At 42.5% G+C, this 27,616-nt stretch overlaps 1 protein-coding gene across 1 annotated transcript; it reads right to left on the minus strand.

Annotated features, from left to right (window-relative positions):
* Nucleotides 1-2,749: 2,749 nt before the first annotated feature.
* On the minus strand, nt 2,750-23,035 carry GCM1 (glial cells missing transcription factor 1). The gene is made up of 5 exons (XM_060231368.1): nt 22,870-23,035; nt 16,915-17,167; nt 10,626-10,738; nt 9,548-9,676; nt 2,750-3,556 (listed from the first exon to the last, which is right to left on the minus strand). Exons 1-5 carry the CDS (start codon nt 22,969-22,971, stop codon nt 2,810-2,812), a joined length of 1,344 nt encoding a protein of 447 aa, XP_060087351.1. The 5' UTR covers nt 22,972-23,035; the 3' UTR covers nt 2,750-2,809.
* Nucleotides 23,036-27,616: the final 4,581 nt, after the last annotated feature.

Raw genomic sequence — 27,616 nt, forward strand, 5'->3', positions numbered from 1 at the left:
TGTTCTAGACAATCAAAGTAAAGCTGAAGTCTGGCACAATAGCATATGTAATGCACTGCTGAGAATTAAACCAACACTTTCAGTGAAGTAATTAAAAGACAGGACATGCTGTAGATGGCATTTTAGAGTCAAAGAAAATTGGTCTCTACTGCCAGGAAACTCATGATTAAAAAAATCTGATCCAAGAGAGACAACAAAGAGAGGAGGGGAGGAAGAGTTGGGTTAAACACGGTGAATGCATGTTCATTTGCACAACACTTCTTTAACTTCAGAAGGGACGTGTGTACGTGCACCATGAAAAAGATGGGTTGTGCCATTGTTAAAGGGGTTCTGGGAGGCCATTCCTGTTATAAAAAGCAGCAAGGATGTCTCAAATGATTGAGTGAAGCTGGAGAAGGTAATAGGCAGGGTACATTAGGTGGTATAAAGCCACAGAAGAGTTCTCATATGGTAAAATGTACGCTGGCATTTTGGGACTGGGGGAGCAGAGATTTTTATGGGCTATCAGAAACAGAAACATTACACAGTACAAGCTACATTTGCTAAGTGTTAGAGAACTATGTATTACTATGTATTAGTCTTTGTAAGTCCACTATCCCATCTCCAGCACCAGCAGTGAGTTGTTCTGAAAGTTTCCAAAGTATGCAAAAAGACAAAGTAATCTGTAGAGAAAATGTCCTTAAAACTTTCCATATTGGAGAATTTACTTATGACCAGGAGCACCAGACTTTAAAGCCATTTTATTACATTTCCCCTCCCTAAAAATTCCAAGTTACAGAAGAGTAGTCTCTCTCTCTTGCTCTGTCTGTGTAGGTAATAATAGTTATGGATTTCACAAAATGTAGTAAAATTCACAAAATGTGGGGTTATCTGGTGCTACAGTAGCACTTGACAGATTAACCACATCTTTTTCTTTTTGCCTGTAGCTAGAAAGACAACAATCAAGCCCAGAACCACCCGTGTGTAGTTACAAACACAACTACAGGCTCATACATTTCACAAATTGCAATATACATTTTGAAACATCCCATAAATCCAGCCTATCCACCGCCCACCAATATCGCTTAAATGCCACCCTTCCTGCTGACTGCATTGTTTCCTCAGCCAGAAAGTGCTTGAAAAGAGAGGCAAAGGCAGAGGGGCTCTAAAGAGGTGAAGACATGCAAACAAAAAGACAAATTATATTGGCTGGGGCCCAGTTGGCAGAAGCCAAATAATGGTGCAGTGTGACGTGCCATAAAATATTTTACTGCTGCTCAGTTTGTGCTCTTTTCCCAGTCTTGTAACAATAAAATTTTACAAGACTACACATCAGTTTATATGGATAGTATGGAAAGCTACCATGCAGGGGAAATCTTCAGGTTCTATAGGTGGAAACAATACATCCAACAATATATATCCAAAACAATACATCCCAAACCCCAGCCTAGTGTTTAGTTCCAAGCACTTTTAATTCATTATTAGGAGACATAATTGTTCATTAGGTAGGTTTGCATGACCAGGAAACGTGGTAAAGACTATAGAGCGTTTTCCCACAGAGCTTACCACGGAGCGACATCCCTCTTCACCGTGCAGCGTCTGCGCGGATTTCCCACCAACTGCTCCGCAGAACCAGGAAGAGCCGCGGCTTTTGCGTCACTAACGTAAACTGGTTTTTAGCGGTTTACATTTGCGACGCAAAAGGCCCAGCACTTCCTGGTTCTGCGGAGCAGTTGGTGGGAAATCTGCGCAGACGCTGTGCGGTGAAGAGTGAGGTCGCTCCGCGGAAAGCTCTGTGGGAAAACGCTCTATATTCCCCTGTGATTACAGCTCCGGCAGGAAACAATGGATTTGTCAGAATCCATCCACAATGGATTCTATTCTAAGTAAATCATCTGTGCATTCCAGCGCCATTCAAGGCTACAAGAATATACCAGGCTGTGTAAAAATGACAGTTTATGTGGTGGCTAACTTGCAACCTTATCAAGGGTAAGATACGGCAAAGCTGGGAATGTGGGGGGAAATGCAACGTGCCTAATTAAAGCAATTTCTAATGACAGGAAAATTTGGTGGTAATGAAAATTAAAAATGAGGTTTCTATTGACAGCAGGATTAATGACCTCTTACTATTTGAACTAAAACCAGTTTAAAGACACTTCGTATTTGTCAATACAGTGGCAATTTGTCAATACAGTGGCAATTTGTCAATACAGTGGCGATTTGTCAATACAGTGGCATTTCTAAGCACATTCTGTAGAAAACTATGCTGTAGAGAAATGTAAGCTCCCATAGGACCATTGCCCATGTCAGTATAACAATACCATTTATAATGGTTTGGGGGTACAAATGACAGCTTGCGTTTTCAGAACACTTTGGAAGGAAGCAAATTATTATACCCAACAGATTAATATTCTAGTTAGGTAGTTATTTGGTTATTCTCTTCCCCAGTATACAAACCGATATTGGTTTGTTTAAATAAACAGGTATGCCCTATCTCCACTTCCTCCCTAAATGTCTCCAGGAGTAAAATAGAACGATTCAATCTTAATATAAAAAAGTTCTGTTCAGAAGTCTTTCTGCTGCCAATGTAGGCAGAATGGCAAGTAGCTGTGAGTTGCCCTTAATCATCTGTCATGCATGTTTGGCTGCATTACCTGAGTAGACCTATGTAATAGTGTGGAGCCTAAGGAGGGATTCAGTACAGCAACATCAGCAACTCCATTGACACAAACACCCCCCCCCCCCCAATGGCTATTACTGCTCAAAGTGCAGGTGACAGAGAACCTGCCTCATTGCTGAGAAGTACCAACAAGGGAATGATAACATGGTGTCACCGTAAAGGGAAGAGGTTAAAAAACAGCTCATTGTTGCAGTGATCCAGGTTCATGTATTTCCTTTCATCTTCAGTGTGCCATTCATTTCCTTTCATGGGCAAGGCATTCTGGTAATAATGATGGGCAGTGTCTGCAATGAGGTAAGGATCTTCTGGGGAAAGCTGACAGAAGGCGGAAGGGATGTTGCTGTTGTAATTCAGGTATGGCTTTCCTTCAAACGTGTCTTCTCCAAACATATTTGCATTAGACCGTAATGGGTGGTAGCCAACCTTTACTGCAGGTGGGATTTCAGGAGCATGTGACATGCCAAAATCACCTGCATTTAGTGAGCCTAATGTTTCACAATGCAAACCTGGCAGAAATGTAGTTGTGCCATTGCGATGTTTTTCTGCCAGTGGGTTTCTGCCTAGCTCCATGTTTTTGTTCCAGCTTTGTTGTTCCCCGCATTCAGAGTAGGCAGAGGCAGCGGGTTCAGTTGGGTCTCTGCTGTTATAGTCCATTATTCCAATCTGTTGACATTTGTTTGAGAGTCGGTCACAGCCCATGACCTGAGCATGCTCTGTTAGATAAGTCGACTTCCCAAAACTGTAGCCTTCAATGAGTGGTAAGCAATTATCAAGCGCTTGCTCTTCAGAGCTTTTGTCTCTGAATGGTCCATCGAAGTTGTTCTGTGATAACAATTCTTCCTGTTTAGAAATGATCAGAGGTAATGTATCCTGGCTCTGCATGTCACCTGCCAGAGACTTAAGAAAAATACATCATAAAGTGATGCAACTAAATTTAAATCCAGTTTATATCAGTACTACAGAACTGATCAGTACTAGAAGGCTGAAGCGACATAATTGGTGAGTGAGCAATGACGTTGCTTGGAAGTGATGTTATCGCCCCAGGCACACTGGTTGGGGGGGGGCACTCTATCACTTAGGAAAAAACTTCCAGGTGACATCATTGCACTGGGCAAATCGCAATGCGCCTGCACTTTCTAGCCCTCTTGAGGCCATTCCACTCCTTTCTGAATTGAATGAACCAAGAATTGTTTGAGGGGGAAAAACATGAACTGAACCAAACCAAACCACCAAATTGGGTAACCCAATGAACCACGAAATGAAACAAACCACCATTTTCACGTTCCATGCCCATCCCTAGCGACCACATCAAAAGGCTACTGAGACATGACAACTAGCACAGTTCCCATGTTGATTCTAAACTCCCTTCGTGTCTTCTCTTAACCCCTTTCCTCACATTCCCACAAAATGCTACCAATAATGCACAGTCCTCTTATCTTGTTCTACTTTCTTTTCTTTCTTTGCTATCAAGTCACAAGACTTATGGTGACCCAGTGCAGTTTTCAAGGCTAGAGACATTCTGAGATGGTTTGCCATTGCCTGTCTCTGTGTTGCAACCCTGGATTTCCTTGGAGGTCTCCCATCCAAATACTAACCAGGGATGACTCTTAGCTTCCATAATCTGATAATTCTGGCTGGCCTGGGCTGTCTAGGTCAAAGCAATCTCTTTCGATAGGCCTGTTTTTGTCCTTTTCTTGTGTTCTTTTTTTTTTAAATTCTCACTCTCTGTCACCTCTTGTTTCCTCAGGCCTTTGTATTTCAGGCCTATTTGCTTTGTTCCACTTTCCTTCCTTTCATTGCATACAGCCTTTCCTTGTGATGAACTGTGAAGTTTCTTCTAAGCCTCCCCTCCCATTTTGCCTTTCTTCTCTATCATCTCTCCCCCTTTCCTCAAGTCTCCACTTAATCTCCCTTCAGATTCCTCTCTTCAGATTCATGCCTACTCTGTTCTCAGGGCTGGTCCTAGCCCTTCTGGTGCCCTAGGCAACACAGCTCTAACCCGAGTCACTGTTCCTGCCACCTACTCATGAGTAGCCCCACTCCTGCTGCCTACTCATGAGTAGGTGTGGGGGCTATTTGCGAGTATGCATGGGGATACTTGCGAGTAGGCGGCAGATGCAGGGAAAAGATGCTGGTCGCGTCAAAGCCGGTAGGGCCGAGCCTTGGCGATTGGGAGTAGGCTTCCCAAACCTCCCGCCCTGGCGGGGGACCCCAGGATTTCCACCCTCTTCCCCCGCTCCCCCAAAAAATGGAAGCAGGGGGAGAGGGGGGAAACGGCGCCGAGCCGCTGGATCCTGGAGCCGGCGAGGCCGCTGCGCCGCTGCTGCCCCCTCCCCGCCCACCGCAGTTTCTCCTCCGAGATGGGCCTAGGCTGAGCCCATCTCGGAGGAGCAGCCAAGAGACGGCAGCAGCGCAGGGGAGGGCGAGGCAGGCCAGGAGCATGGCGAGCTGCGAATCCGAGCCCTTCTAGGACCCGGACTTGTGGCTCGCCACGCCCCCGGCCCGCCTCCACCCCCCACCTCCGCTTCCACCCCAGAGGCGGAGCGAGCGAGGCGGCAGCGGCGCGGCGGCCTCTTCTCCGCTCGCCGTGGCTGCTCTTCCAAGATGGGCTCAGCCTGAGCCCATCTCGGAGGAGCAGCACGGCGAGCGGAGAAGAGGCCGCCGCGCCACTGCCGCCTCTGCTCCGCTCCGTGGCTGCTCTTCTGAGATGGGCTCAGGCTGAGCCCATCTCGGAGGAGCAGCACGGCGAGCGGAGAAGTGGCTGCGGGGCAGTTCGCCACGCTCCCCGGCGCCGTTTTCGCCCCTCCCCCTAGCTCCACCCCAGTGTCTCCTGGCTCCATCCCGAAAGTCTCCTGGCTCCACCCCCAAAGTCCCCAGATATTTCTGGGGTTTGATTTGGCAACCCTAATTGGGAGGGGTGCGGGCAGAAAGGGAGGGAAGGGAAAGAAAGGTGTGGAGGCAGTGATCGGGGAGGCAGGCGGAAAGAGAGGGAAGGGAAAGGAAGGGAAGGAAGGGGGCAGGGATGGCAGGGGGGAGAGAGGCAGACAGTCAAACTAGGTGTTTGTCATGGGCAGGGGAGAGCCCAATTTGGCACCCCCTCCCTCCCAGTGCCCTAGGCAAGTGCCTAGTTTGCCTAGTGGGTGAGCCGGCCCTGTCCTCTTCCTTTAGCCTCATTTTTTTTTTCCAGTTCTCAGCCAACCCCTTTTTTAATTCCAGACAAATGGAAACTAGACTGCAGACATTTTACATCACAGGCCAGCTAAACATTTCCAGCCATCACATCAGCTGAGTCAATCAGTGCTATGGACTTCATAACCACTACTGATGATCCAGCGGTTCCATGAGTATTAGAATCCAGTTCCTATGATAACACGATAATATAAAAGTTATTGGTTCACACAGGACTTTAGTCTTTCCCCCATGAACTGGAAGACTGCAACCTGTGATTTTCTAATTCAATGGAGAGAGGGATTGATCCCCTGAATGGGGATCCAAAGTGGTATACAGCACTCTATCTTCCTTTCTGTGCAAGGACTAGCAACAGTCCTGGTGGTTTCAATCCATAAAACCACAAGGGGCAGGCAGGGGGGAATCTTAAAGTCTTTGTTCCCTTGCATCACAGCCATAGCCTAAAAAGCTCCAGTGGGGTAACTGTTTGCATTTCAAAGTGCTGGCAAAATCCATTAGCAAATCTCCTTGCATCATGTCTAATCTCCAAAGGCACTCTAATTCAAAATATTTCCCCCCTATTTCTAAACATATTCTTCCACTTATGCACCCAAGATTATTTTGCTTATAAATGGTATTACCTGAAGTAGCCACCAGCATGATTACGGGGACTACACATAAGCAGGACTTAGCTTTATATGTCTGTCTTTAAGACTTACACCTGCAGCAACACCTGTATACAGATATTTAAATGTATAAGTGTTCTTATGAGATATTAAACTATTGATGGGGTTGCCAGCCTCCACATGAGGCCTGGAGATCTGCTTTTACAACTGATCTCCAGCTGGCAGAGATCAGCTCCCCTGGAGAAACTGGCTGCTTTGAAGGGTGGACACTATGGCATTGTACCCTGCCGAGGTCCCTCCCCTCTCCAAAACCCGTACTCTCCTGGATCCACTCCCAAAGTCTCCAGATATTTACCAACACAGACCTGGCAGCCCTATAAACCAATCTCAAGCTTTCCCATATATGCAGTAAACATTTGAATACCAACGCTAGGAGGCAGCTTCAGGAAAAGGTCATAATCTCTATAATCTGTGTGCTATTCTGGACAAGATGGATTATTATTGTCTGATCCAGCAGGGACATTCTTATGTTCTTACCATGTTAAAGGTATTGCTATAGGAGGTGACTTATCCTCGTAATAATCTAAACAAAGAACTTCCAATTGCCTTCACTGCTGATTATAGGGTGGTGGTAGTTAACAGACACTGTTGCTTACGTTTAAAGTTGGACCATCACTTTTATGTGCAGTGTTAAGGCTGCCAATCTCCAGGTGGGGCCTGGAGATCTCCCAGAATTACAAATGATCTACACATGACAGAGATCAGTCCCTCTGGGGAAAAATATATATGTTGGAGGGGAAACTCTATGTCAATGGTATTATACCCCCCTGAAGTCCTTCTCCTCTCCACACTCCACTCTCCTCAGCCTCCATCCCCAAATCTCCAGGAATTTCCCAATCCAAAATTGACAGCCTTAGCTGTTTTGATTATAAGGAGTCACATTTGGGGTGCCACAAGAGGGGTGTAGGTAAAACTCAGGTCATCTTTCCTAATAACCACCCTGTGAGATATATTTGAGTGATCCAAGGTGCCCAGAATGCGACCTTCAGAGAGGGGCTAAAATTGGAGCCCAGGGTTTGTCAGTCTTACATTACCCTGGTTCTCCATGCTGTATACTGAAAGGAGGAAACACAAAAGGTTTTCTAAACATCTTTCTTTGGGTGTGTCACCATGAGGTGTCTTCAGATGCTTTAGTTATTTGATTGCAATTGCAAAAGGGCTAATGCCCCCTCCAAAAAAAAAGCCTTCTCATTGTATCAGTGTTAAAAGACTAATTATTTTTTCCCCTTTTTTGTATTACTCCTATAATGCTAGTAAATTAATGTTTGTAGAAATTAGGCACAGCGCAGGATTCTTCTTATGCACAGGGACTTTTCGTGTGAAGGCACTCTTTTGGTGGTGCATTCTTTAGAGCCCCTCCCAGTTAAAGAGCAAGGTGATGCCCCAGGGAAAATGTTGAAAGACCATCTAATTATAGCCCATTCTATTTTTAGACCATAAAATATATCGGAGAAGGTCTTCCTGATGCATTGCACTGGGGTGTCTTTCTGCATTTTAAAAAGCTGCTCGACATCCGAGATCAGAATGCTCACTTATTGGAACCAGTTGCTGTCAGAAGGATCAGTGGCCCCAACCTGAAAAAAGTTAGACGTGCTTAACTCCAACTGAAAACAGCAGGACTTGATTTAGGGTAAATAAAGCACATTCAGATTCAATCATTGCAAAGCAGGAGGAGAAAATGTAAAACCTGCAGGCTGTATGTCTCCTGTCAACGCTTTTGTCATTTAAAAGTTTTGCTTTCCTTTTTCTCGGCACAGATTTGCCCAATAGCAATGCAGTGGTAGAATGAGGCTGCAGCAGCCAAGAAAAAAGTCATAGTTAGCCACAGTCCCCATGCCGTGCAAAAAAAGAAATGTGAAACAATCATGAAATCAAGTGCTTGGATCTGCCTACCATTCCCATAGACAGAAGCACAATTTCCCTGTTGCACCCTTCCTTTTGCAGCCCAAGATGCCCCTGCATGCAGAAATTTTAGGCTGGAGTCCAGTCCAGGGGTCATTTCATAGAAAAAGAAGTGCCAGAGCTCATAAGCACCACTTATTTGCATATGCCACACACCCCTGACATCACTGGAAGGTGTACTAAATTATATCAGCTCAGCATCTACCTTAAAATTTTTCCTGAACTATAATTGTCATAATAAAACCTTACTCCCATCATTCTTTTAAAATCACTTTCTCCTATGTGGCCACAGTGGCATGATGAAGATTTCCATCTGTTTGCTCTATACGTTTTGGGTATTTTCCCATTTGTGTGTGTGTGTGGGGGGGGAACTATTAGAAAGTTTGTAAAATCTTAGAGTTCAGCAAAATTCTCACAGGGTGCTTGAACAATGGAGCCAGAAGCACGTATTTGGGGTGGGGGTAAGAAAGAAAGAGCACAATAAAATTTAGAGATTCCAGAGCTCCACTCCTATGAGTTCCTGTCCAAAATGAGGCCTGCCAGTAAGTATACTGGTGCTAAGAGCCAGAACATTCAACCAGTACCCAACATTCTGCTCTGCTCCCACCATTCCATAACATCCTAGCATGACACAGAAATGAAACCAAGGACTGGAATAAGTGGATAAAGAGGCAGCCTTGATAAATGATTGGGGCACCAGGGTCAGGAGAAGAAGTAGCCCTCCGAAATTTTGGTCTTAGAAGTGAAATTTTAATCTTTTGCTTTTTCATATCAGTGTATGGTTGCTATTCACTCCAATTCTGTACTTGAAAAGCATTGGTACAGTAAGGATGCGTCCAGAGGGGTTTTTTTAGCAGGAACGCACAGGAATGCAGTTCTGGTTGGCTTGGCGTCAGGCGATATGGCCTAATATGCAAATGAGTTTTTGCTGAGCTTTTTCTACAAAAAAAGCCCCGTGTGAAACAATGGTGATGTTGGGGGTGTGGCCGAATATGTAAATGAGTTCCTGATGGTTTTTTTCCTACCAAAAAAGCCCTGGACGTGTCTGTTCTGCCATGCATGTTCTAGGGATCCTTGCAGCTTGAAAGCCCTCCCTCCCTCCTGCTCCACTAGTCAATAAAACAAAAGTTACCTCAATATCCCTGCTCCGTTTAAGTCTTGGGGATGTAGGTGGAACAGCTGTATGTGCCTTTTGTATTGATCGTCTTGCTTCTGCTTCTAACTTCGTTTCTGGCCTTGGGTGATTGTGGGTACCCTTGGACTTAGAAAACAGACAGAGGAAAGAAATATAAAACCAAAAGACAGCTGTCAATGTCAGAGTCACTATATAATCCTAATAATATATTTTTAAAAATGCTTGAGAAATTACAGCATAAATATCTGCACATTCTTAACTGATTCTTTAAGGATCTCACAACACTTTCTTGATAGTAAGTCCTATGGGAGGTAGCGATACTTTTGAGAAAACATACATAGAATTAGGGTGTAAATAAAAGAGGTTATTCTAGTCTCTTTTAAATGTTTTCCTGGATTTCCCCAAGGGTACGTTTGTCCTAAATGTAAATGGCTATATAGTTGGACATAGAAATTATCTTTTTAAAAAGGGTGGTCAGTTACACTCCTCAAGATAGTGACATTGAGGCCAAATGAATTAAAGTGTGATTCTGTAAATTCTATCTATCTATCTATCTATCTATCTATCTATCTATCTATCTATCTATCTATCTATCTATCTATCTATCTATCTATCTATCTATCTATCTATCTATCTATCTATCTATTTTAATAGGACTTAATCCGGTGTATTAAGGACTTTATCCTCTGTAATAAAGAGCACTTAGTGGCTTGTATCTTCTCCTGCCTGTTTATCTGATGATAGAATTGCTGTTATAATAACCATAGCTCATTTCCTTCCTTTTCTAGTACTTATTTAATACTTTCTGAAGCTTTTCATGGCTAGCAATGGTCATACAGAACTGAGGGTTTCCTGTGTTCGATTCTAAGATCAATTGTAGTGAGCCAAAACAGAGATCCTGAAGTAACGAAACCTAATGGACACCCTGTATGATTGGACAGGTTTTCTGGGTCACTTACCTGAGGTGCTGCTTACAGTTTCTTAGGTTCTCATTTAGTCAATGGAAAGGTGTTTGCAGTGCCTCACCATAAAGATAGAGTTCAGCTTTGAATAAATCAAACAATTATTTACCAACCTGAAAAAATATAAATGGTTCTTCATGTCTCCAGAAGTTGGTTACAGGATACCCACCATGGCCTCGACAGGGAATAAGCTTCAAAGGCCCGTTGCAGTTAGGACAGGATTTCCCTGTAAGAAATACACTGTTAGATATTTCCCTTCAAGTGATGTTTGTTTTAAGATTAATCCTTTCTGGTTTGCTAACTGTATGTATGAGTACAGTATAGTTTATATATACATTCAGAGAGAAAGAGAGTGAGCAAGCATATATACACAGATTTATTCTGGCTGGATAAAAGAGATTGACACAAGCCAAAGCTGCCATTGATGTCCGTGGCCAGTGGTAAACCATTTTTAATTCTGACTTCCATATGCTTGGAAGTATCATTGAATTCAAAGCATGCCTTGAATCAGAGCTGCTACTGTGACCCTAAATATATTGACTGAGATCTAATGTGAACATGGAGAGCATTTTCAGGTATCCATGGCGAGTGGATGAGAAGAAGGAAGGTTTCCTGATTTTCAAATCTGGTTTTAGCCTATGATGCTATGTTGGTAAAGTAGCCAGCTGGTCTGGACGAAAATGTCCTGCAGGTGAATGGGTTATTTACCAGGTGGAATGGAAGGTGGCATGGCATATTCTGAACTCATCAGATCTTGAAATCTAAACAGGATTGATACTTGAATGGAAGACTACTGAGAAGGTTCTGCAGAGACCTCTGCTTCTCATTTGCCTTGGAAGTCCCTTGCTTTGGTTCCCACATGTCAGTTGCTATTTGATGGCATGTATGCATTTACCAAGTGAATGCATACATTCACTTGGTAAATTTGCCTCAGTGCTATGAAAAACCCATTTCCACCTGTTAAGCCATTAAATGTCTGTATGAGCAGTTTGTCAGCAGTATGAGGAGCTGTTGTATAATGAGGATATGAAAAATGCTTGTGTAATTATGGAAGAGTTTACTTAGCTATTTGGCATTCAGAAGTAACAAGATTTTCTTCAAAGTAAGGTTTAGGATATTGGATCAGTGTAAACAACTGTCTATAGAAAGTGGAATGTGCTGTAGACAGAGCAGCTTCCACTGTGATTTATCTCCTAAGTGTGCTTTGAATTGCAATTCACAAGCTCATGATTGTTTGATTTTGGTTCTCATTTCCAAGGCAAATGAGAAGCAGAGGCAGAGGCATGGAAAGAAGGGAATGAATCCACCAAAGGTGCCACAGCATGGCATAGATATAGGCAATCTATGTCATCTCACCTCAGAAAAGTAACCTAGTAAGAGATAAACTAAGCCAGTACATCTTTGTTAAAGGGCAATATGCAAATAAAATATTTACGTTCACATCCGTTTATGCACCTAATAAGAAGCAAATTAAATTTTAAAGGAATACTTTCAATAAATTAAATACATTGTGAAAGGAGGAAGTTGTAATAGGGGAAGACCTAAATTGGACTCATATAGACTATAGGGACAAAAGTGGAAAGAAAAAGGAAAATGGGAAAACAAACTAGTAAAACACCTACAATGATTTAATCTTGTAGATGTCTGGAGAGTACATAACCCTCAGAAAAAGGATTTCACTTATTATTTACACAGACACAATTCATAGTCCAGAATACAATTTATTTTGACATCATCAGGTTTAACACAAAATATTGTTAAAGCAGAAATCGGCATTAAGAAATTATCCAATCACTCTCCTCTCCTGTGTGGTTAGATTTGAATATCCTTGGAGAGCAGCCAGCTACATACACATGAAGATTTAACACTATCCTACTAACGAAACCAGAAACTTAAGAAAGAATACAAGAGGGCATTTGGAATTATTTCAAAGAAAATACAACTGAAGGTATGCCATTGTATATTGTCTGAGATGCATTAAAACCAGTAATAAGGGGAATATGTATTCAAGAGATGGCTAGATTAAATAAAATCAATTGCAAAAAATTGAAACTGCAGACAGAAATAGGAGAATTAGAAGCAAAACATTAAAAAAACTGGATCAAAAAAGATCTACAAGAATTTGGTAAATAAAAGGAAGGAACTAGATGTCTTAGAGAGTCTCTATACCTGTTATATTTAAAACAGAAATATTATGAATTTGGTAATAAGAGTTCCAAGTTATTAGCAAGTAAATTGAGAAAACACAATAATAAAAATAGAATATCAGTGATAGAATGTAACAGTAAACAATACATCACAGAACAAATAGCTGAGCAGTTTGAAAAATGTTTTGAAAAAATATATTCTTCAGAAAATCCATCAGAAAAAAACCAATGAATTTCTACAAAAATTGAATATCTCCAAATTGAAGAGTGAGTGGAACAATATTTTAAGTAAGTCTGTGGAAAGCAGAGAAATAGATGAAGTCATTAAAAATTTTTAAAAATGGAAAATTCCCAGGCATAGATGGTCAGAATTTTATAAAACACTCAAAACCCTATTAATTTAATTTGCTTACTCCCATTTAATTTATTTCTCCAATTTATGACAAAATTATTTAATCAGATAATGAAAGACACAAGCACCACATTAGTTGGAAGACACAAAGGCTGACAACAGGCAGCCGGCTCAGGGTGGCATCAAGCTGTCCTGGAAAAGAGCTGGCTGGAAATAGAGTGCCCAGGAGTTTCCAGACTGCTCGGAATTGGATGAGCTGCTGGCACCCCAGGGAGCATCTGGATGCTCACATGCCCGATCTGTGGGCTTCCCACTTTGAAAATGGTGCCTTTTTGAGTTGCCTTCCGGCAAGCCGAAGCAACTCGGAGGCAGAATGGGGATGGCAGGCAGATGTGCGTATGTGGATGCACTTTTTTAAAATCTGCCTGCCTCCCGTCCCTAGGGTGGCTTAAAATGCCCGTCCGTTCTCACCCAAGTATTACAAATGAAAAAGTAGCATCTAAAGGATTACATGTTAATGGCAGCCCATAAGACAATAGCCAAAAGTTGGGAATCTGTAGAAGTATTAACATTACAGTTTTGGTATATTGAGTTATATTGCATTATGGCAGATAGCTACGGTTGAAAAATTAATGAACCAAATCAGAACAATTAAAGACAATGACAAAACTTAAAATTTCTTTGAAACGTGGCATGATTTTATTTTATACATAACTCAGAATAATACTCAAAGCATATTTAAGTCCTTCCTCAGTTTACAGGGAAAAATTATGACTCTCTCTACATTTTAACTATATTTATTTCAAGGTTTAAAATGCTGAGCTCTCTATCAATGTTCCAATTCTCCCTTGGGGTTATATGTTCATTGTAGGGGGGGGTTTACTTTGGGTAGAGGGGTGTTTTTTTGTGTGCCTGTGTCTGTATATTGCCTTTATGTCTTCTTTGAAACCAATACAATTTAATTTCTTAAAAAGAGAGAGAAGCAGAGGTGGTTTTTCAATGCCTTCTTATTTTTTTCACAACCAGAAATACATATGATATTAGAAACTGCTTATTAGTATAATTAATTTGGAAGTTTTTTCAATGAAATGAGATTTCTTTGGGAAAGCTTCAGTTTCAAAGGTCCCAACATCGTTTCAGATTATTAATATTATTCCATTCATGAAGGGAGTTATTTTTTCTTTTCCTATCGTCATAAATTTTACAGTCTCATTTTAGAATTAAAGCAATCAATATCCAACTGAATTTATTGTCAATAAATCCTTTTAACAAACTCCCCTCCCCATTTATTAAATCTCTGTTGATCCAAAGTTTTAACATGATTTTACTGGTTCTAATAAGGTCATCCATTAGATTTTCAGATCCAGCCAGCATTTAAGAAGAATTCAGAGCTGACATCAAAACCAGGGCTGGCTGTGTGCTACAACTCTATTAAAATATAGTTTGATACAACACTTCATTGGTTTAATTCCCACTTTGTCCCCACTTAAAAAAAAGTTTTGTTCATGTACTATCAAACATTAACTTTCTAGACTTCTGAATTTTATAATGAAGCAAATAACATATATTGTTTAAATTCAATTAACAATCAGCCTTCAGTTTATAACGTAGGCTGGGAACTTTTTGTGAAATTGTTTCATGTTTAATTTTAATTACAGTATTTAAGCTAATGAGTAGGTGGTTTGCTTCAATTTTCAAATATCCTGGTTTGTATGGCTGCTAATATAGAACTCTGAATATGCTTATTTTGTTATTTTGATGTTTTTACAGTAACATTGGTGTCTAGCTAAAATGCCTAATAAATCAACATTTCATGTAATTAAGCTCATCTACATTGTTTGGACATAATTGAATTGGCATAAATGCAACACTTGCACATTGCTGAGCATCCATTCCATGTCCCCTGAAGATGCTTGGATTCAGGCAAACAACTGTGAAACTGACACACCAATTTTACATAGATAGGACACAATCCAACAGAAGCTTCCTGCCTCCCTTAGGAGGGTGAGAAAATTAGCCAAGAAGATGAAGATATTGGATTTATATCCCGCCCTCCACTCCGAAGAGTCTCAGAGCAGCTCAAAATCTCCTTTACCTTCCTCCCCCACAACAGACATCCTGTGAGGTGGGTGGGGCTGAGAGGGCTCTCACAACAGCTGCCCTTTCAAGGACAACCTCTGCCAGAGCTATGGCTGACCCAAGGCCATGCTAGCAGGTGCAAGTGGAGGAGTGGGGAATCAAACCCGGTTCTCCCAGATAAGAGTCCGTGCACTTAACCACTACACCAAACTGGCTCTCTTGAAATGTCAAGAAGAAAATAACATCCTGCTGGATGTCATATGGGCTGAGTCCTTTTTCAAGTAATATAATAGGACTTAATGTAAGTAGCATAATTTGTGAAATGAATCCATTTCAATGATTGTGGCTGAGTTTTCTCTGCAAGTTGATGTGCAGATTGTTTTTTATGGTATTTATTGATTTCTATTGGTTTTTATCCATTTCAATTGTATTTGAATTAAATTTCTATTGTACCTTACTGGCCTTTTTATTGATTTTTATTGCATTGTAAACTGCCTTGGAGACTTCAATTGAAAGGCAGCCTATACACTAATAATAACTAATCCCATTAATTTAACTGAGACTTATTTTCAAGCATGGATGCTTCAAATTGGAGTGTAAGGATCCCATGTATTAGTTTCATTAATTTCAGTAGTAGGAACAGACATGAACCTGATCATGAACTAAAATTTGTGATGAATTTTGACTGGTTCATAGATCACAAACTGAAGTTTGTGGCAGGTCAACCAGCATGAACTTTCCATGAACTTTCAAGCAGTTCCTGACTGTTCATACTGGTTTATGCATGGATACATTTCCAGACAGACTGTCTACACTCAGTCTAAATGTTTACCAAACATCAAAGCAAAAGGGATGGCAAAACTTGGAGGGCACCTAGAGGAGCATCCAGGGAGGTCCCCTGTGACTTTAATGTCTCTAGCTTGCACAGGATCTATTCTATACATTTCTGAACCTCCTGAACCTGTGCCTGTCATTTCCCTCGGAAGGTGTTTGTGGGGGAGGGCTGTAACTCAGACTCCATAAATACAATCCTCACCAAACCTGGAAGGCAGGTACAGGAGTGTCAGAAATTCCCTGCGGATCTGGTGTCTCTAGCATGCTGTGTGTGTATTTGTGTATTCTACAATGTCGTAGAACTCAAAATGGAACAGGTTCATTTGGTGGCTAAAAGTTCATGACAGTTTGCAACCTGGGCACACTATGGACCATAAACTGAACCGAACACATTTTCCCATGTTGTGCCCATCTCTACTCAGTGGGACTTATCTGATCCTTAAAATTAGTTCATATATACCTGGAATTAGCATGATGAAACTTAGTAAGACGTAAATACACAGGATCAGGCTGACATACTGCAGTGTGCACTCTATCGGCTGCCTCTATTATTTATTTACTTGATATTTTATTTATTTGTTTGTTTATTATTTTCTATTTATAGCCTGCCCTTTCCTGAAGCGGGTATGTTTTTATCTTGCCCTTATTCCAAGGAGCTCAGGGTTGCATGTGTTGTTCTAATCTCCTCTGCTATATTTTCGCAGCAACCTTGTCAGATAGCTTATACTTGGAGCAAGCGACTGGCCTATGGTCACCCAGCAAGTTTCATGGCAGAGTGGGGGCTTGAACCTGCATCTCCCCTGTCCTTGTCTGACATCACAACCACTAAGCCATGCTGGCAAGGCCAGTGAGACTACTTAGTAGCAAAGAATGAAACTCTATTGGTCCCAAATGGGAATTGCTTGTCTTCTAGGTGCTTCTGGGTTTCATGCCAATGGAATCCCAATGGCAAAGTAAGGAAAGTGGTCCTCTTTCCAGAGCCATACTTACTTTGCTGTTTTTGCCTGGCTTTATCACATATGGCTGGTCTCAGATACAACTTCCTCCCATCAGGGGTTGAGCAATCATTGCTACAGACAACCACTCCAAGGCAGGATTTCTTTAAGATGCGCGAGTTGTGATTGTTGGTATTCCTCATGGCCCAGCTGCTCAGGTGCCGCTGAGCATTTTTGTCATTGCTGCTATAGATGCATTTCATGTAAGAATCTGGCCACTCTTGAAAGCTGTTGACTTGCTTCACATCCTGCAAAAGAATCCAGATAATGTTCCATTTTGAGCTGAGGCTACTTAGCACAGGTAAAAAGAAAATTATTTTCCATTTCAAAAACAATTGGTGAAATATGCCATTAAATTATATGAAAAAAAATAGAAACTGATGAACCACTCTGGGTGCAAATGTTGAAACAAGAAGTGAGCATTGTCTGCTTTGACCTTGAAGCAGTTTTTTGGGCTCTTATATCACTTACTGTCTGATTCTTTTAGTGAAAGATGCCAGGGACTGAATCTGGAACCTTCTATATGCAAAGAAGGTGCTCTATCACTAAATCACTGCTCCTCCCCTATCTGCTCAGGTAACATTATGAGGAGGGCACTGTTCACACTGGTCAGATACATAAGTCCCTGGACTCTGAAATAGGTGGAAGGCTCAGCATTTTGCTCTCACACAAGAACAAACAAGCAGCCTGCAGAACCAAGTGGCAAGTGAAGCCTCTCTAGCAATCTAACTTTTTGTTTAACTAGAATGTGGCCACATTCTTTTGCTGGGACTAGACTAGCCCAGTAAAACAGCATTTGTTCTGCTTTCGAGTCAAGCAAAGGGCTGAAATCAAAGAAGATGAATTCATGGAAAAATGTTTTTCTGCTCTACCTCCTAACACCTGCAGATACTGAACTCCCTGATGGAACAGCTACTGCACATGTGAGCTACAGAGCTGGAATTTGCCAAGTCCCCACTAGAGTTGCTAGCTCTGCATTAAATACCTGGCGGTAGAGCCTGAGGAGGGCAGGGTTTGGGAACTCAAGAGAATTCAAAATGGCCATTTTCTCCAGGTGAACTGATCTCTGTGGCAGAGACTTTGCCTCCTGGAGAGCAATTGTAATAGTGGGAGATTTCCAGCTTCTACGTGGAGGTTGGCAGCCCTAGTTCCCACCTTTGAAAAGCATGATAGAGCAGGGGCCTGGGACATAAGAACATAAGAGAAACCATGTTGGATCAGGCCAATGGCCCATCCAGTCCAACACTCTGTGTCACACAGTGGCCAAAAAATTTATGTGTGTGTGTGTATATATATATATGTGTGTGTGTGTGTGTGTGTGTGTGTGTATATATATACACATATATATACACACACACGCGCACACACTGTGGATAATAGCCACTGATGGACCTCTGCTCCAATAGACTCATTCATAGTTGCTCCTCTTTGTATTCAAGAAAATGTTAGTAAATGCCTATTGTGCTTCTCCTCCCTCTTAATTTCATGTCTGTTGCTTTGTCCCTCCCTTATGCAAGCATCTACAACCTGAACCTGTTCGTGTTTACTTGGGTTTTCTTCACAAACAAGCTTGCAGAATATTATAGCCACATTTTCTGTATTTTCCTATACTTTCTTTTGCCTCCTTCCCTTTTCCTTCCACCCTAGTAGGACGGTGTGTATGCCCCTGGCCCTTCTTTCAGGTCAGAAGAGCTGCGCCACAGCCAGTGATGACTTAAATGTCAGTGCTTAATGTCTAAACTGAAAAGGTGCTCTGGCTTGGAGCCATATTCTTTGCCATGGAAACCTGTTGCCCTTGTCTGATCTGGAGAGAATGTGTGCGTGTGTGTGTTGGGGTGGGGGGAGAACCAGAGAAAGAGAGAACAAGAGAGTGAGAATGAAAACAATCTTATTTAGGAGATAGCAGGTTCCAGTATCAGAACTGTGTTCTTCCTGTGGTTTTGCTGGGGAACAGTAGGCAGGTTCTCAGAGGTAGAGGATAATTGCAGGTAGCATTAAATCCTATTCAAAGATGGAACACTGTGGGCAAGTGACACCTCATTTTGTGTTATAGCTGAAGTGGGGAGGGGGGTCCCCTACAACTTTCCTGTTTATAGGAGAATGGGAGCATTCCCATGTACACTACCCTCACATCCTTGGAATGAGGAAGAGATAAATTCGAAGCTTGAAGTGTGTCTGGAGGAGTCTACATTATGCCCAGAGATAAATCAATTTTATGTGCTCATCTTCAACATCTGAAAATAGTAATGACACAATATTTATTTCTACCCTGCCTTTCTCCCCAGTGGGGATGCACAGTGGCTTATATCTTTCTCCTCTCCTCCATGTTATCTTCACAACAATCTTGTGAGGTAGGTTATGAGGTAGGTTAGACTGAGTGTGTGTGACTGGACCAAGGTCACAAGGTGAGCTTCCTTGGCAGTGTGGGATTGGAAACTGGGTCTCCCAGCTGCATCACACTGGCTCTATCCCTGGTTGTGTTAAGCTAATTCAATAACTGTTGTAGGTGAGGAACGTGTTGTCTTTGTTTAAGCCCTAGACAATACAATTAAATTTATTGACACATTCTAATTCAGCAATGATGTCTGTTTCAAGAAATCTGTCATTTCTGGCGGTAGAGCCTGAGGAGGGCAAGGTATGGGAACTCAAGAGAATTCAAAATGGCCATTTTCTCCAGGTGAATTGATCTCTGTGGCCTCCACAAATTCCCCATTGTTTATAAGGCGGCAGAGCTATTGCAGCAGCCATTTAGATGCCTCCTGATGCAAAGAAAAAGGCAATCTGACCAAACAGCTTCACCACTATTAATTCCCTCTCCTCCCAGTTCAGAAAGGGGAACATGGGAAAGTGATCTTCCTCTAACAGGACTCTGTGTGCTCTGCTTAGGATCTAAGCCACAATACCTTGTAATATATTTAAGTCTTAATTAACGTATTAAAATAAATTTATTTTCTAGGAAATAGTATATCCCCCCACCCCAAGATATCATGTGCTGTTGGAGAATTAGTTGGGGGTAGAGGTTGTCGGGGGCAGTGCCTTAACTGGATGAGGGTAAAAACAGACCTTGAACTAGTCCAGGTGACGCCAGTCTGAGTAAATGATACTGACCAGATGGACCAGTGGTCTGATTCAGTATAAGCCAACCTCATGAGTGATTTTGTATGAACTAGTCCTGTGAATATTTGTCCTGCTATGACCTCTTGAAAGACACACATGGAACCAAAAACTACCTGATTTCTAGCTACCTGATTTACTGGCATTTCTTCTTATTATTGTGTTATGTATTAATTGCTTACATCATCCCCCAGTGTCCTGGTTCTTTCCAGGAATAAAAATGCTTATTGCCTTTGAGCATCTCCTAGCAGCTTCCTGAAAGCTGGGTATGTTCCTTCTGCAGCCACCAGTCAGAAGTAATAACAAGAGCTGAGATTCATGTTGCATCCCTCAGATGAGAACAAGGTGCATAGGGGACATACCAAGATGGCCTTGCTGCTTAACCTCAGACTGGAAAACTTGTGGTGCAATCCTGAGCAGAATTATACCACTGTTAATTGACTGGAGTCAGGGAGTTTAAAAGTCATTAATCCCATTTAGGATTTCACTATTGGTTGTGCACTGCTGTTTGCTTGAGGATTCTGCTGGGTTAGAAACAGCTTATTTCTGCTTCCTCTGGGACTGCTTGCATAGTAGGGTGGTCTCATATGATGGCCTCATTGCTGCTGTGATCACAGAGGCATTAGCAAGAGAAACAGAGCACCTGGGTGGTTCTCTAGGGGTGGTTCTCTATGGTTCCCATTGGATCCCCTCATGTCTGCCACTTTCTCTCCCCCCCCCCCCCATCACTGGAGGTCTTAAAAAGTCCATTTAAATTATATCGCTATAGAGGGGAGGTTCAGAAATCCACCCCTTCCTGTCCACATGAAGAATAAACCCACTTTGAACTACAATTTATCCAGAAATGTTGAAATTTGGGTTTGGGAAATATTGGAGCAAGCCAGGGGAAATCATGGAAGGAGAATGACTGGAGGTGCACAGATGCTCTGGAACCCACCCCCACCCCCGCTCCAGATTGCAAGACAGGGTGCAGCAAAACACTTGGCCCATGCTGGAGCTGTCTAAGAAGCTTCCCAAGATGGCTGGATAGCTTTGCTCCAATAAGAAACAGTTTGCATCAAAAGTATTCTAAAATAAAGAGGAGTGATCCCACATCCTCTTCTTGCGTATTCAACATTCTCTGAGTAGTTTCCTATATCCAGGAAAGAAACTAGACAGCATTTCCTTTTAAAAAATCTTTTGTACAACTTTTCCAAACTGCTTTGAACTCTATGCAAACAGTATCTTGCTATGTATGAGGCAGCTACTGAGCAAGGAACACCAAAATGTGTGTGCACATTTATGTGTCTACTGGATTGTGGCCACTATAATTCAGCTAGCGGTTAGCTGCTGCGTGAGACTACCTAACCACCAATTGGCATTGTGAAAATGTGTGGTTTCAAACTGATAGCCATTCAAGTTAACAAGCCTGAAGAAACCATTATTTCCTGTGTGGTTTTCACAAAGTGCTGTAATTGTCAGGATATATGCCATAAATCTGAAAATTTTGCATGGAATCACAGTTTAAAAAGTTTCAAAGGTTATGGATTGGATTCAAGGCTTCTAGCTTCTGCAAATGGAGCAAGAAAGTGCAAAAGAGTTTTCTTGCTTTCTTTTAGACCCCACTATGCCCCAATCTCTTCTGATGGTTGGGGGCCTCTCCAGAACATTATGCCATGTGACAGGTTGGTGGCAAGAAGGGAGAATTAGCCAAAATTGTAAGTATATTGAGGGCTTTTCTAGTCAATTCTCCTTCTTGCTGCATCCCTCTATGCTACATGACACAATTGTTCTCAGGGGTCCTCCAACCCTGACCAGTAGCTCTTTGGGGGCATAAGGGGGGGAGGGTTGCCAGGAGAAAGTGGTTAAAATTCTTGGTGAACCTATGTTGTTTGTAGGAACCTGCTTTCCCATTAGATTTATTGATTGTATTTCTCTCCTAGTTTTCTTCCATCATGAAGTTCAAGATGATGTCCATGGGGTTCCCAAAGGGTCTCCCATCTGAGATCACTGATCAGATTTGGACTTGCTTAGCATCAGCAAAAATGCTGTGCCCCAAAGCCCTCTCAAAGCAATATATATGAAGAAAAGCTAGGTGTAAAAGCAGATATACAAGGTGCAAGGCAGCCAACGTTAAACATATTTAGATCTCATTAATTTCAGTGGGAAGAGATTTAAACATATGCTTAACTTTCATTGTTGAAATCAATGGAATCTAGATACATTTTCAGTTTGGCTAGATCATACCATGGCATATTTGTATATTTCTTTTTTTTCCCTGTGGAACTCATATTCCAGCCTCATTGTCAATGATAAAAAGTTCAGTTTCATCTGTCATGAGAGGCTACTGAAAAGCTCTTAGTCACTTTGAGCAATTCCTGCTAGAATACATGCAAAGAAGGTAAGGTGATGGCCCACCGTTGCTAAGATGAGCATACAAGCAATCAAGCCCATTATGTCGAGTTGAAGTCAGTACTGATACAGAATCAGTTCATCTAATTTTTGAATCTTGTTCTGCAAGGTTAAAATGGTACAAACACTTGGCAACTATATTTTATGACCCCAATGGAATCACTGGCAACCTTCCCCCACCAGATTCCAACACCTTTCAGTTGAGTTTTGTATTTAATTTCATTACAATGTGCTAAGTTAACGACTGGATAGTTCCTCAAGAGAAAGACTTGGGTTGGCTTACATTAATTATATAAAATGCCATGTATACTGCTGCTGCAATATACCTGAATCAATTTCTGCAAATGTCTACATTCCCAGAAAGGGGAGAGAATAAAATGTTTTAAAAAGATACGTCGAAAATATCTGCAATTGCAAAAGTATGCTCAGCATTCCAGATACATGCCTTAGGAAGTTTGATGTCATTGATGTCCCAGCTGATCATGTCTCCATTCTGGGAAGCCGAGTCTTCCTGCTTCATGCTCACATCTTCTCTAGCTTGCAGCATTTCGGAAACCGTCCCCAAGACTTAGCGAGAGCAAACTCTGCTGTCAGCTCTCAGAGTTGTCGAGCAGCCAATGTTCACAAGCAGTTTAGAACCAGGAAGCTTTATTCCTGCAGCCAAATGATAGGCTGCTCATTAAAGATAAAAATCAGTGTTCTTTTGCTCGAAAAACTTGTTCCATTAAAAGTGTTGCAAGCAGACAAGATAATGGAAAGTATAGCTTCGAGACAGGTGTGTGGTCTTCTGGAGATGGTATTAGCTGGAAGTCAGGCAAAGATATTCCTTTTTATAGTACCTAAAGAGCCTGGGTGTACCTGGCTAGTTGAATCTGCCAACTGCAGTAAAGAACAAATTATATTAATAAAGTTTACTTATTTATTTAGATATCTTTATATCCAGCTTTTCTCCTCAGTGGGGACCCAAAGCAGCTTACAGCAAAGTCCTCCTCTCTTTCATTTTATTGTCTCTGCAACATCCTTGTGAGTTAGGTTAGGCTGAGAGCCTGTGACTAACCAAAGGTCACCCAGTGAGCTTCTGTGGTGGAGTGAGGATACAAACCTGGGTCTGACACTCTAACCACTATGGTGTCCCAGGCTGTGATGGCACTGTTAAGGTTAAAGCAACCAAGAATACTATTATGGGCACTTTCACACATGCTAAATAATGCAGTTTCAGTCCACTTCAGCAACTATTTACGAGTGTTTTTTTCCCATTTCACACAGTAAAATCCAGTTGCAAAGTGCACTGGAAGTGGATTGAAAGGGCATTATTAAGTGCGTGTGAAAGCACTTCACTTGTTTCCTAGCAGCTTACATGTGGTGGGCTGAATCCTACAACTCCATTTGACCAATAGCATATCTTTCCTCTGGCATGAAGAACCTTGAACTGGCAGAATTGGGCTCTTCTGCTATCATGAGGCTCCCTCATTGGTGGAACTGTCATAAGATACAACATGGAAGTTTTAAATTCTGGCCTGAGCGCTGCCAAAGGTAAAACTAAGGCTGCAATTCTATGATCACTTATTTGAGCATGTCACAGAATTAATGGGACTTACTTCCAAGTAAACACACATAGGGTTGTGCTGTGTGTCTCACTGAAACATTAAGAACATAAGAAGAGTCCTCCTGCATCAAACCAATAGTCCATCTAGTCCAGTATCCTGTCTCATAAGGTGGCCAACCAGTGCTTCTGGATGGCCAACAAAAGGCATAGAGGCAGAGGCCTTCTCCCTGATGTTGCCTCCTGACTCTGGGATTCAGATGATTTGTCACATTCAGAGATTCCTCTCAGTCACCATGAGTAGTAGCCATTGAAAGACTTATCCTCCGTGAATATATCTAATCCCCCTTTAAACTTGTTTATTCCTGTGCCTATCACTACAGCCGAGCTCTGGCAGTGAATTCCACATTTTAATCACTCTCTGTGTAAAGTAGAATTTCTGTTTGTTCATTCTGAACAATATCAATACCAGTCCTTGTGGCACCCCACTGCTTACTTTCCTCCATGTGAGCGCTGTCCATTGATTCCTACTCTTTGCCTCCTGTCATTTAACTGGTTCTTAATCCATAAGAGAACCCATTGTCTTATCCCATGATTGCTAAGTTGATTTAGGAGTCGTTGGTGAGGTACTTTGTCAAAAGCCTTTTGGAAGTCCAAGTATATAATGTCTACCAGGTCACCATTGTCTACATGCTTGTTCACTTTCACAGAGTACTCCAAAAGGTTGATGAGGCAGGACTTCACTTTACAGAAGCCATGCTGATTTCTCCTCAGCAGGCTTTGTCCCTCTGTGTGCCTAACAATTCTATCTTTTTAAGCTGCGCCTTGCCAAAGGCTGAGCACATCTCAGAGAGGCCTGAGAGGAACAGAACAGAGCAGAGCAGCTCTGATAAGCTGAGACAGCTGGAGAAGTTGCTAAGAATTTCTGCGTTTTGAAAGACTTCATTCTGAGGCTTGGGTGACTGCTGAAAAGGCTGAGTTGTGATAGCTGGGGAACTGCTGTACGTTTGGGTGAGTGGGCTAAAGGTGAAAGTGATTGATTGATTGATTGAGAGTAATTGTTGATGATTGCTTAGGAGTGGTCTGCTCCACCCTCTTTGCATTTTAAGCTGCGCCTTGCCAAAGGCGCGAGCCTTTGGCGCGAGCCGAAGGGCGAGAGCTAAAGGGCTCTTGGCCTGTGGCTCTTTGCCTGGGGGCTTCCTAAGGACCAGGAACCCAGATCCCTGATTTCCTTGTTCTCCCAATAAGGTAAGTTGACCTTCCAGAAGGGGAGCCACGTAAACAACAGCATTTAAAGAGGACTGTATATTTAATATATATATCATGAAGGTAGAATGCCAGCAGGGGGGTGGGGGCTTTCCAGTGTTTTGCACTGAGTGTCACATGTATGACTATCTGCCCACAGGACAGAAGTCTTGGGTGTGTGCTCGATGCAAGGAGCTCCTGGTCCTCAGGGAACGAGTTCGTACCCTTGAGGCCGAGGTGACTGCCCTGGAGAAGCAGAGACGGTCAGTTAGGCAATTGGGGAAGACTCTTGGGGGCGTATTAGATGAGCCCCACTCTGAATGTGGCAGCCCCGTTGCTGCCAGAGAGCGTGAGGGTCTAGAGGGAACAGGGCACCTTGCTGAGGATAAGGGGAATGCGCCCTCAGAAGGGACCTCTTCTTCGGTTGGTGAGCGGGTATCCTTTCGCGCCAAGGAACCATCCCTGGGCAGGGGGAGAGGGGGGGTCTTGGTAGTTGGTGATTCGATCCTTAGGCAAGTAGACAGCTGGGTGGCGAAACCGCGTATTGACCGTATGGTGACTTGCCTGCCTGGTGCGAAGGTAGCGGACATTACGCGTGTAGTAGATAGGCTGATAGACAGTGCTGGGGAGGAGCCTGTGGTCATGGTGCATGTTGGCACCAACGATGTGGGGAAATGCAGTCGTGAGGTCCTGGAGGAGAAATTTAGGCTGCTAGGTGGGAGACTTAAGGCCAGGACCTCCAAGGTGGCCTTCTCGGAAGTGCTACCTGTTCCACGTGCAGGACAGGAGAGACAGGCGCAAATTAGAAGTCTCAATGTGTGGATGAGACGATGGTGTAAGGAGGAAGGGTTTAAGTTTGTTAGGCACTGGGATGCTTTCTGGAACAAGCCGGAGCTGTACAAAAGAGACGGTCTCCACTTGTCTCCGGATGGAACCAGGCTGCTGGCGCTTAAAATCAAAAAGGTGGCAGAGCAGTTTTTAAACTAAATCTTGGGGGAAAGCCGACAGGAGATGGAATGTCTCTGGTTCGGGAGGACTCGTCTCAAAGAGATGAAGGGTTGGCTTCTATTTTTCTACCGAGTAACGGATCAGAGTTGTCCACTGTGATGGTGACAAACAGTATGGACTGTCTGCTAGAGTCTCGAGGCGGCAGGAGAGAGGTGGCGGGCCTAGCTTGCTTGGGAAATTATAAATGTTTGTATGCAAATGCTAGAAGTGTCCGAAGTAAAATTGGTGAATTGGAATGTTTAGTGTTGGGAGAAAACATAGACATTGTGGGAATTTCAGAAACTTGGTGGAATGAGGAGAATCAGTGGGACACGGTGATTCGTGGATATAAGTTATATCGGAAGGATAGGGAGGGAAGGGTTGGAGGTGGGGTGGCTCTGTATGTCAGAGAGGATATACGGTCCAGTAAGACTGAGGTCAGAGAATTAGATTCCCTTTTAGAAATGCTTTGGGTTGAAATAGAGGGCCCAAAAGGAAATTTAACTATGGGAGTTTGTTATCGCCCACCAAATCAAAAGAGAGAGGACGATTATAATATGATGGAGGGATTAAAGATAGCGGCTAAACATAAAAACTGTGTCGTAATAGGTGATTTTAACTACCCGCAGATTGATTGGGTCAATATGTGTTCTGGTCGAGAGAAAGAGATTGAGTTTCTTGATGCTCTCAATGACTGTGCTATGGAGCAGATGGTCTCAGAACCTACCAGGGGTGGGGCGATCCTGGATCTGGTCCTAAGTAATGCCCAAGACTTGGTGAGAGACGTAAAAGTGATTGCGCCGCTTGGGAACAGTGACCATAATGTTATTGATTTCACCATTTATATAAATAGGGAGTTGCCCAAAAAGACCGCCACAACCACATTTAACTTTAAAAGGGGTAAATTCTCTGAGATGAGGAGGCATGTGAGGAGGAAACTGAAAGGAAAGGTAAATACGGTCAAAACCCTTGGGGAAGCTTGGAGACTATTTAAAACTATAATCCTAGAAGCTCAGATAAAATACATACCACAAGTTAGGAAAGGCACAAACAGGTATAAGAAGAGGCCAGCATGGTTAACAAACAAAGTAATGGAAGCTGTAAAAGGTAAGAAGGACTCCTTTAAGCGGTGGAAAACCAGTCCAAGTGAGATTAATAAAAGGGAACACAGGCAGTGGCAAATCAAATGCAAGACTGTGATCAGGCAGGCAAAAAGGGACTATGAGGAGCATATTGCAAAAAACATAAAGACCAACAATAAAAATTTCTTCAAATATATTAGAAGTAGGAAACCAGCCAGGGAAGCAGTGGGGCCCTTGGATGACCATGGGGTAAAAGGATTACTGAAGGAGGATGGGGAAATGGCTGAGAAGCTGAATGCATTTTTTGCCTCCGTCTTCACCGTGGAAGATGAGAA

This window comes from Heteronotia binoei, chromosome 1 (assembly GCF_032191835.1).
Source record: "Heteronotia binoei isolate CCM8104 ecotype False Entrance Well chromosome 1, APGP_CSIRO_Hbin_v1, whole genome shotgun sequence".
Taxonomy (NCBI): domain Eukaryota; kingdom Metazoa; phylum Chordata; class Lepidosauria; order Squamata; family Gekkonidae; genus Heteronotia; species Heteronotia binoei.

Coding starts and splice junctions, on each gene's coding strand:
- GCM1 (XM_060231368.1), bottom strand. CDS start 22,971: ATGCTGCAAGCTAGAGAAGATGTGAGCATGAAGCAGGAAGACTCGGCT. Junction 17,168..22,869: donor ATGACATCAAACTTCCTAAG/GCATGTATCTGG, acceptor ATTCTTTTGCAG/GATGTGAAGCAAGTCAACAG. Junction 10,739..16,914: donor AGCCAGGCAAAAACAGCAAA/GTAAGTATGGCT, acceptor TATTTCTTACAG/GGAAATCCTGTCCTAACTGC.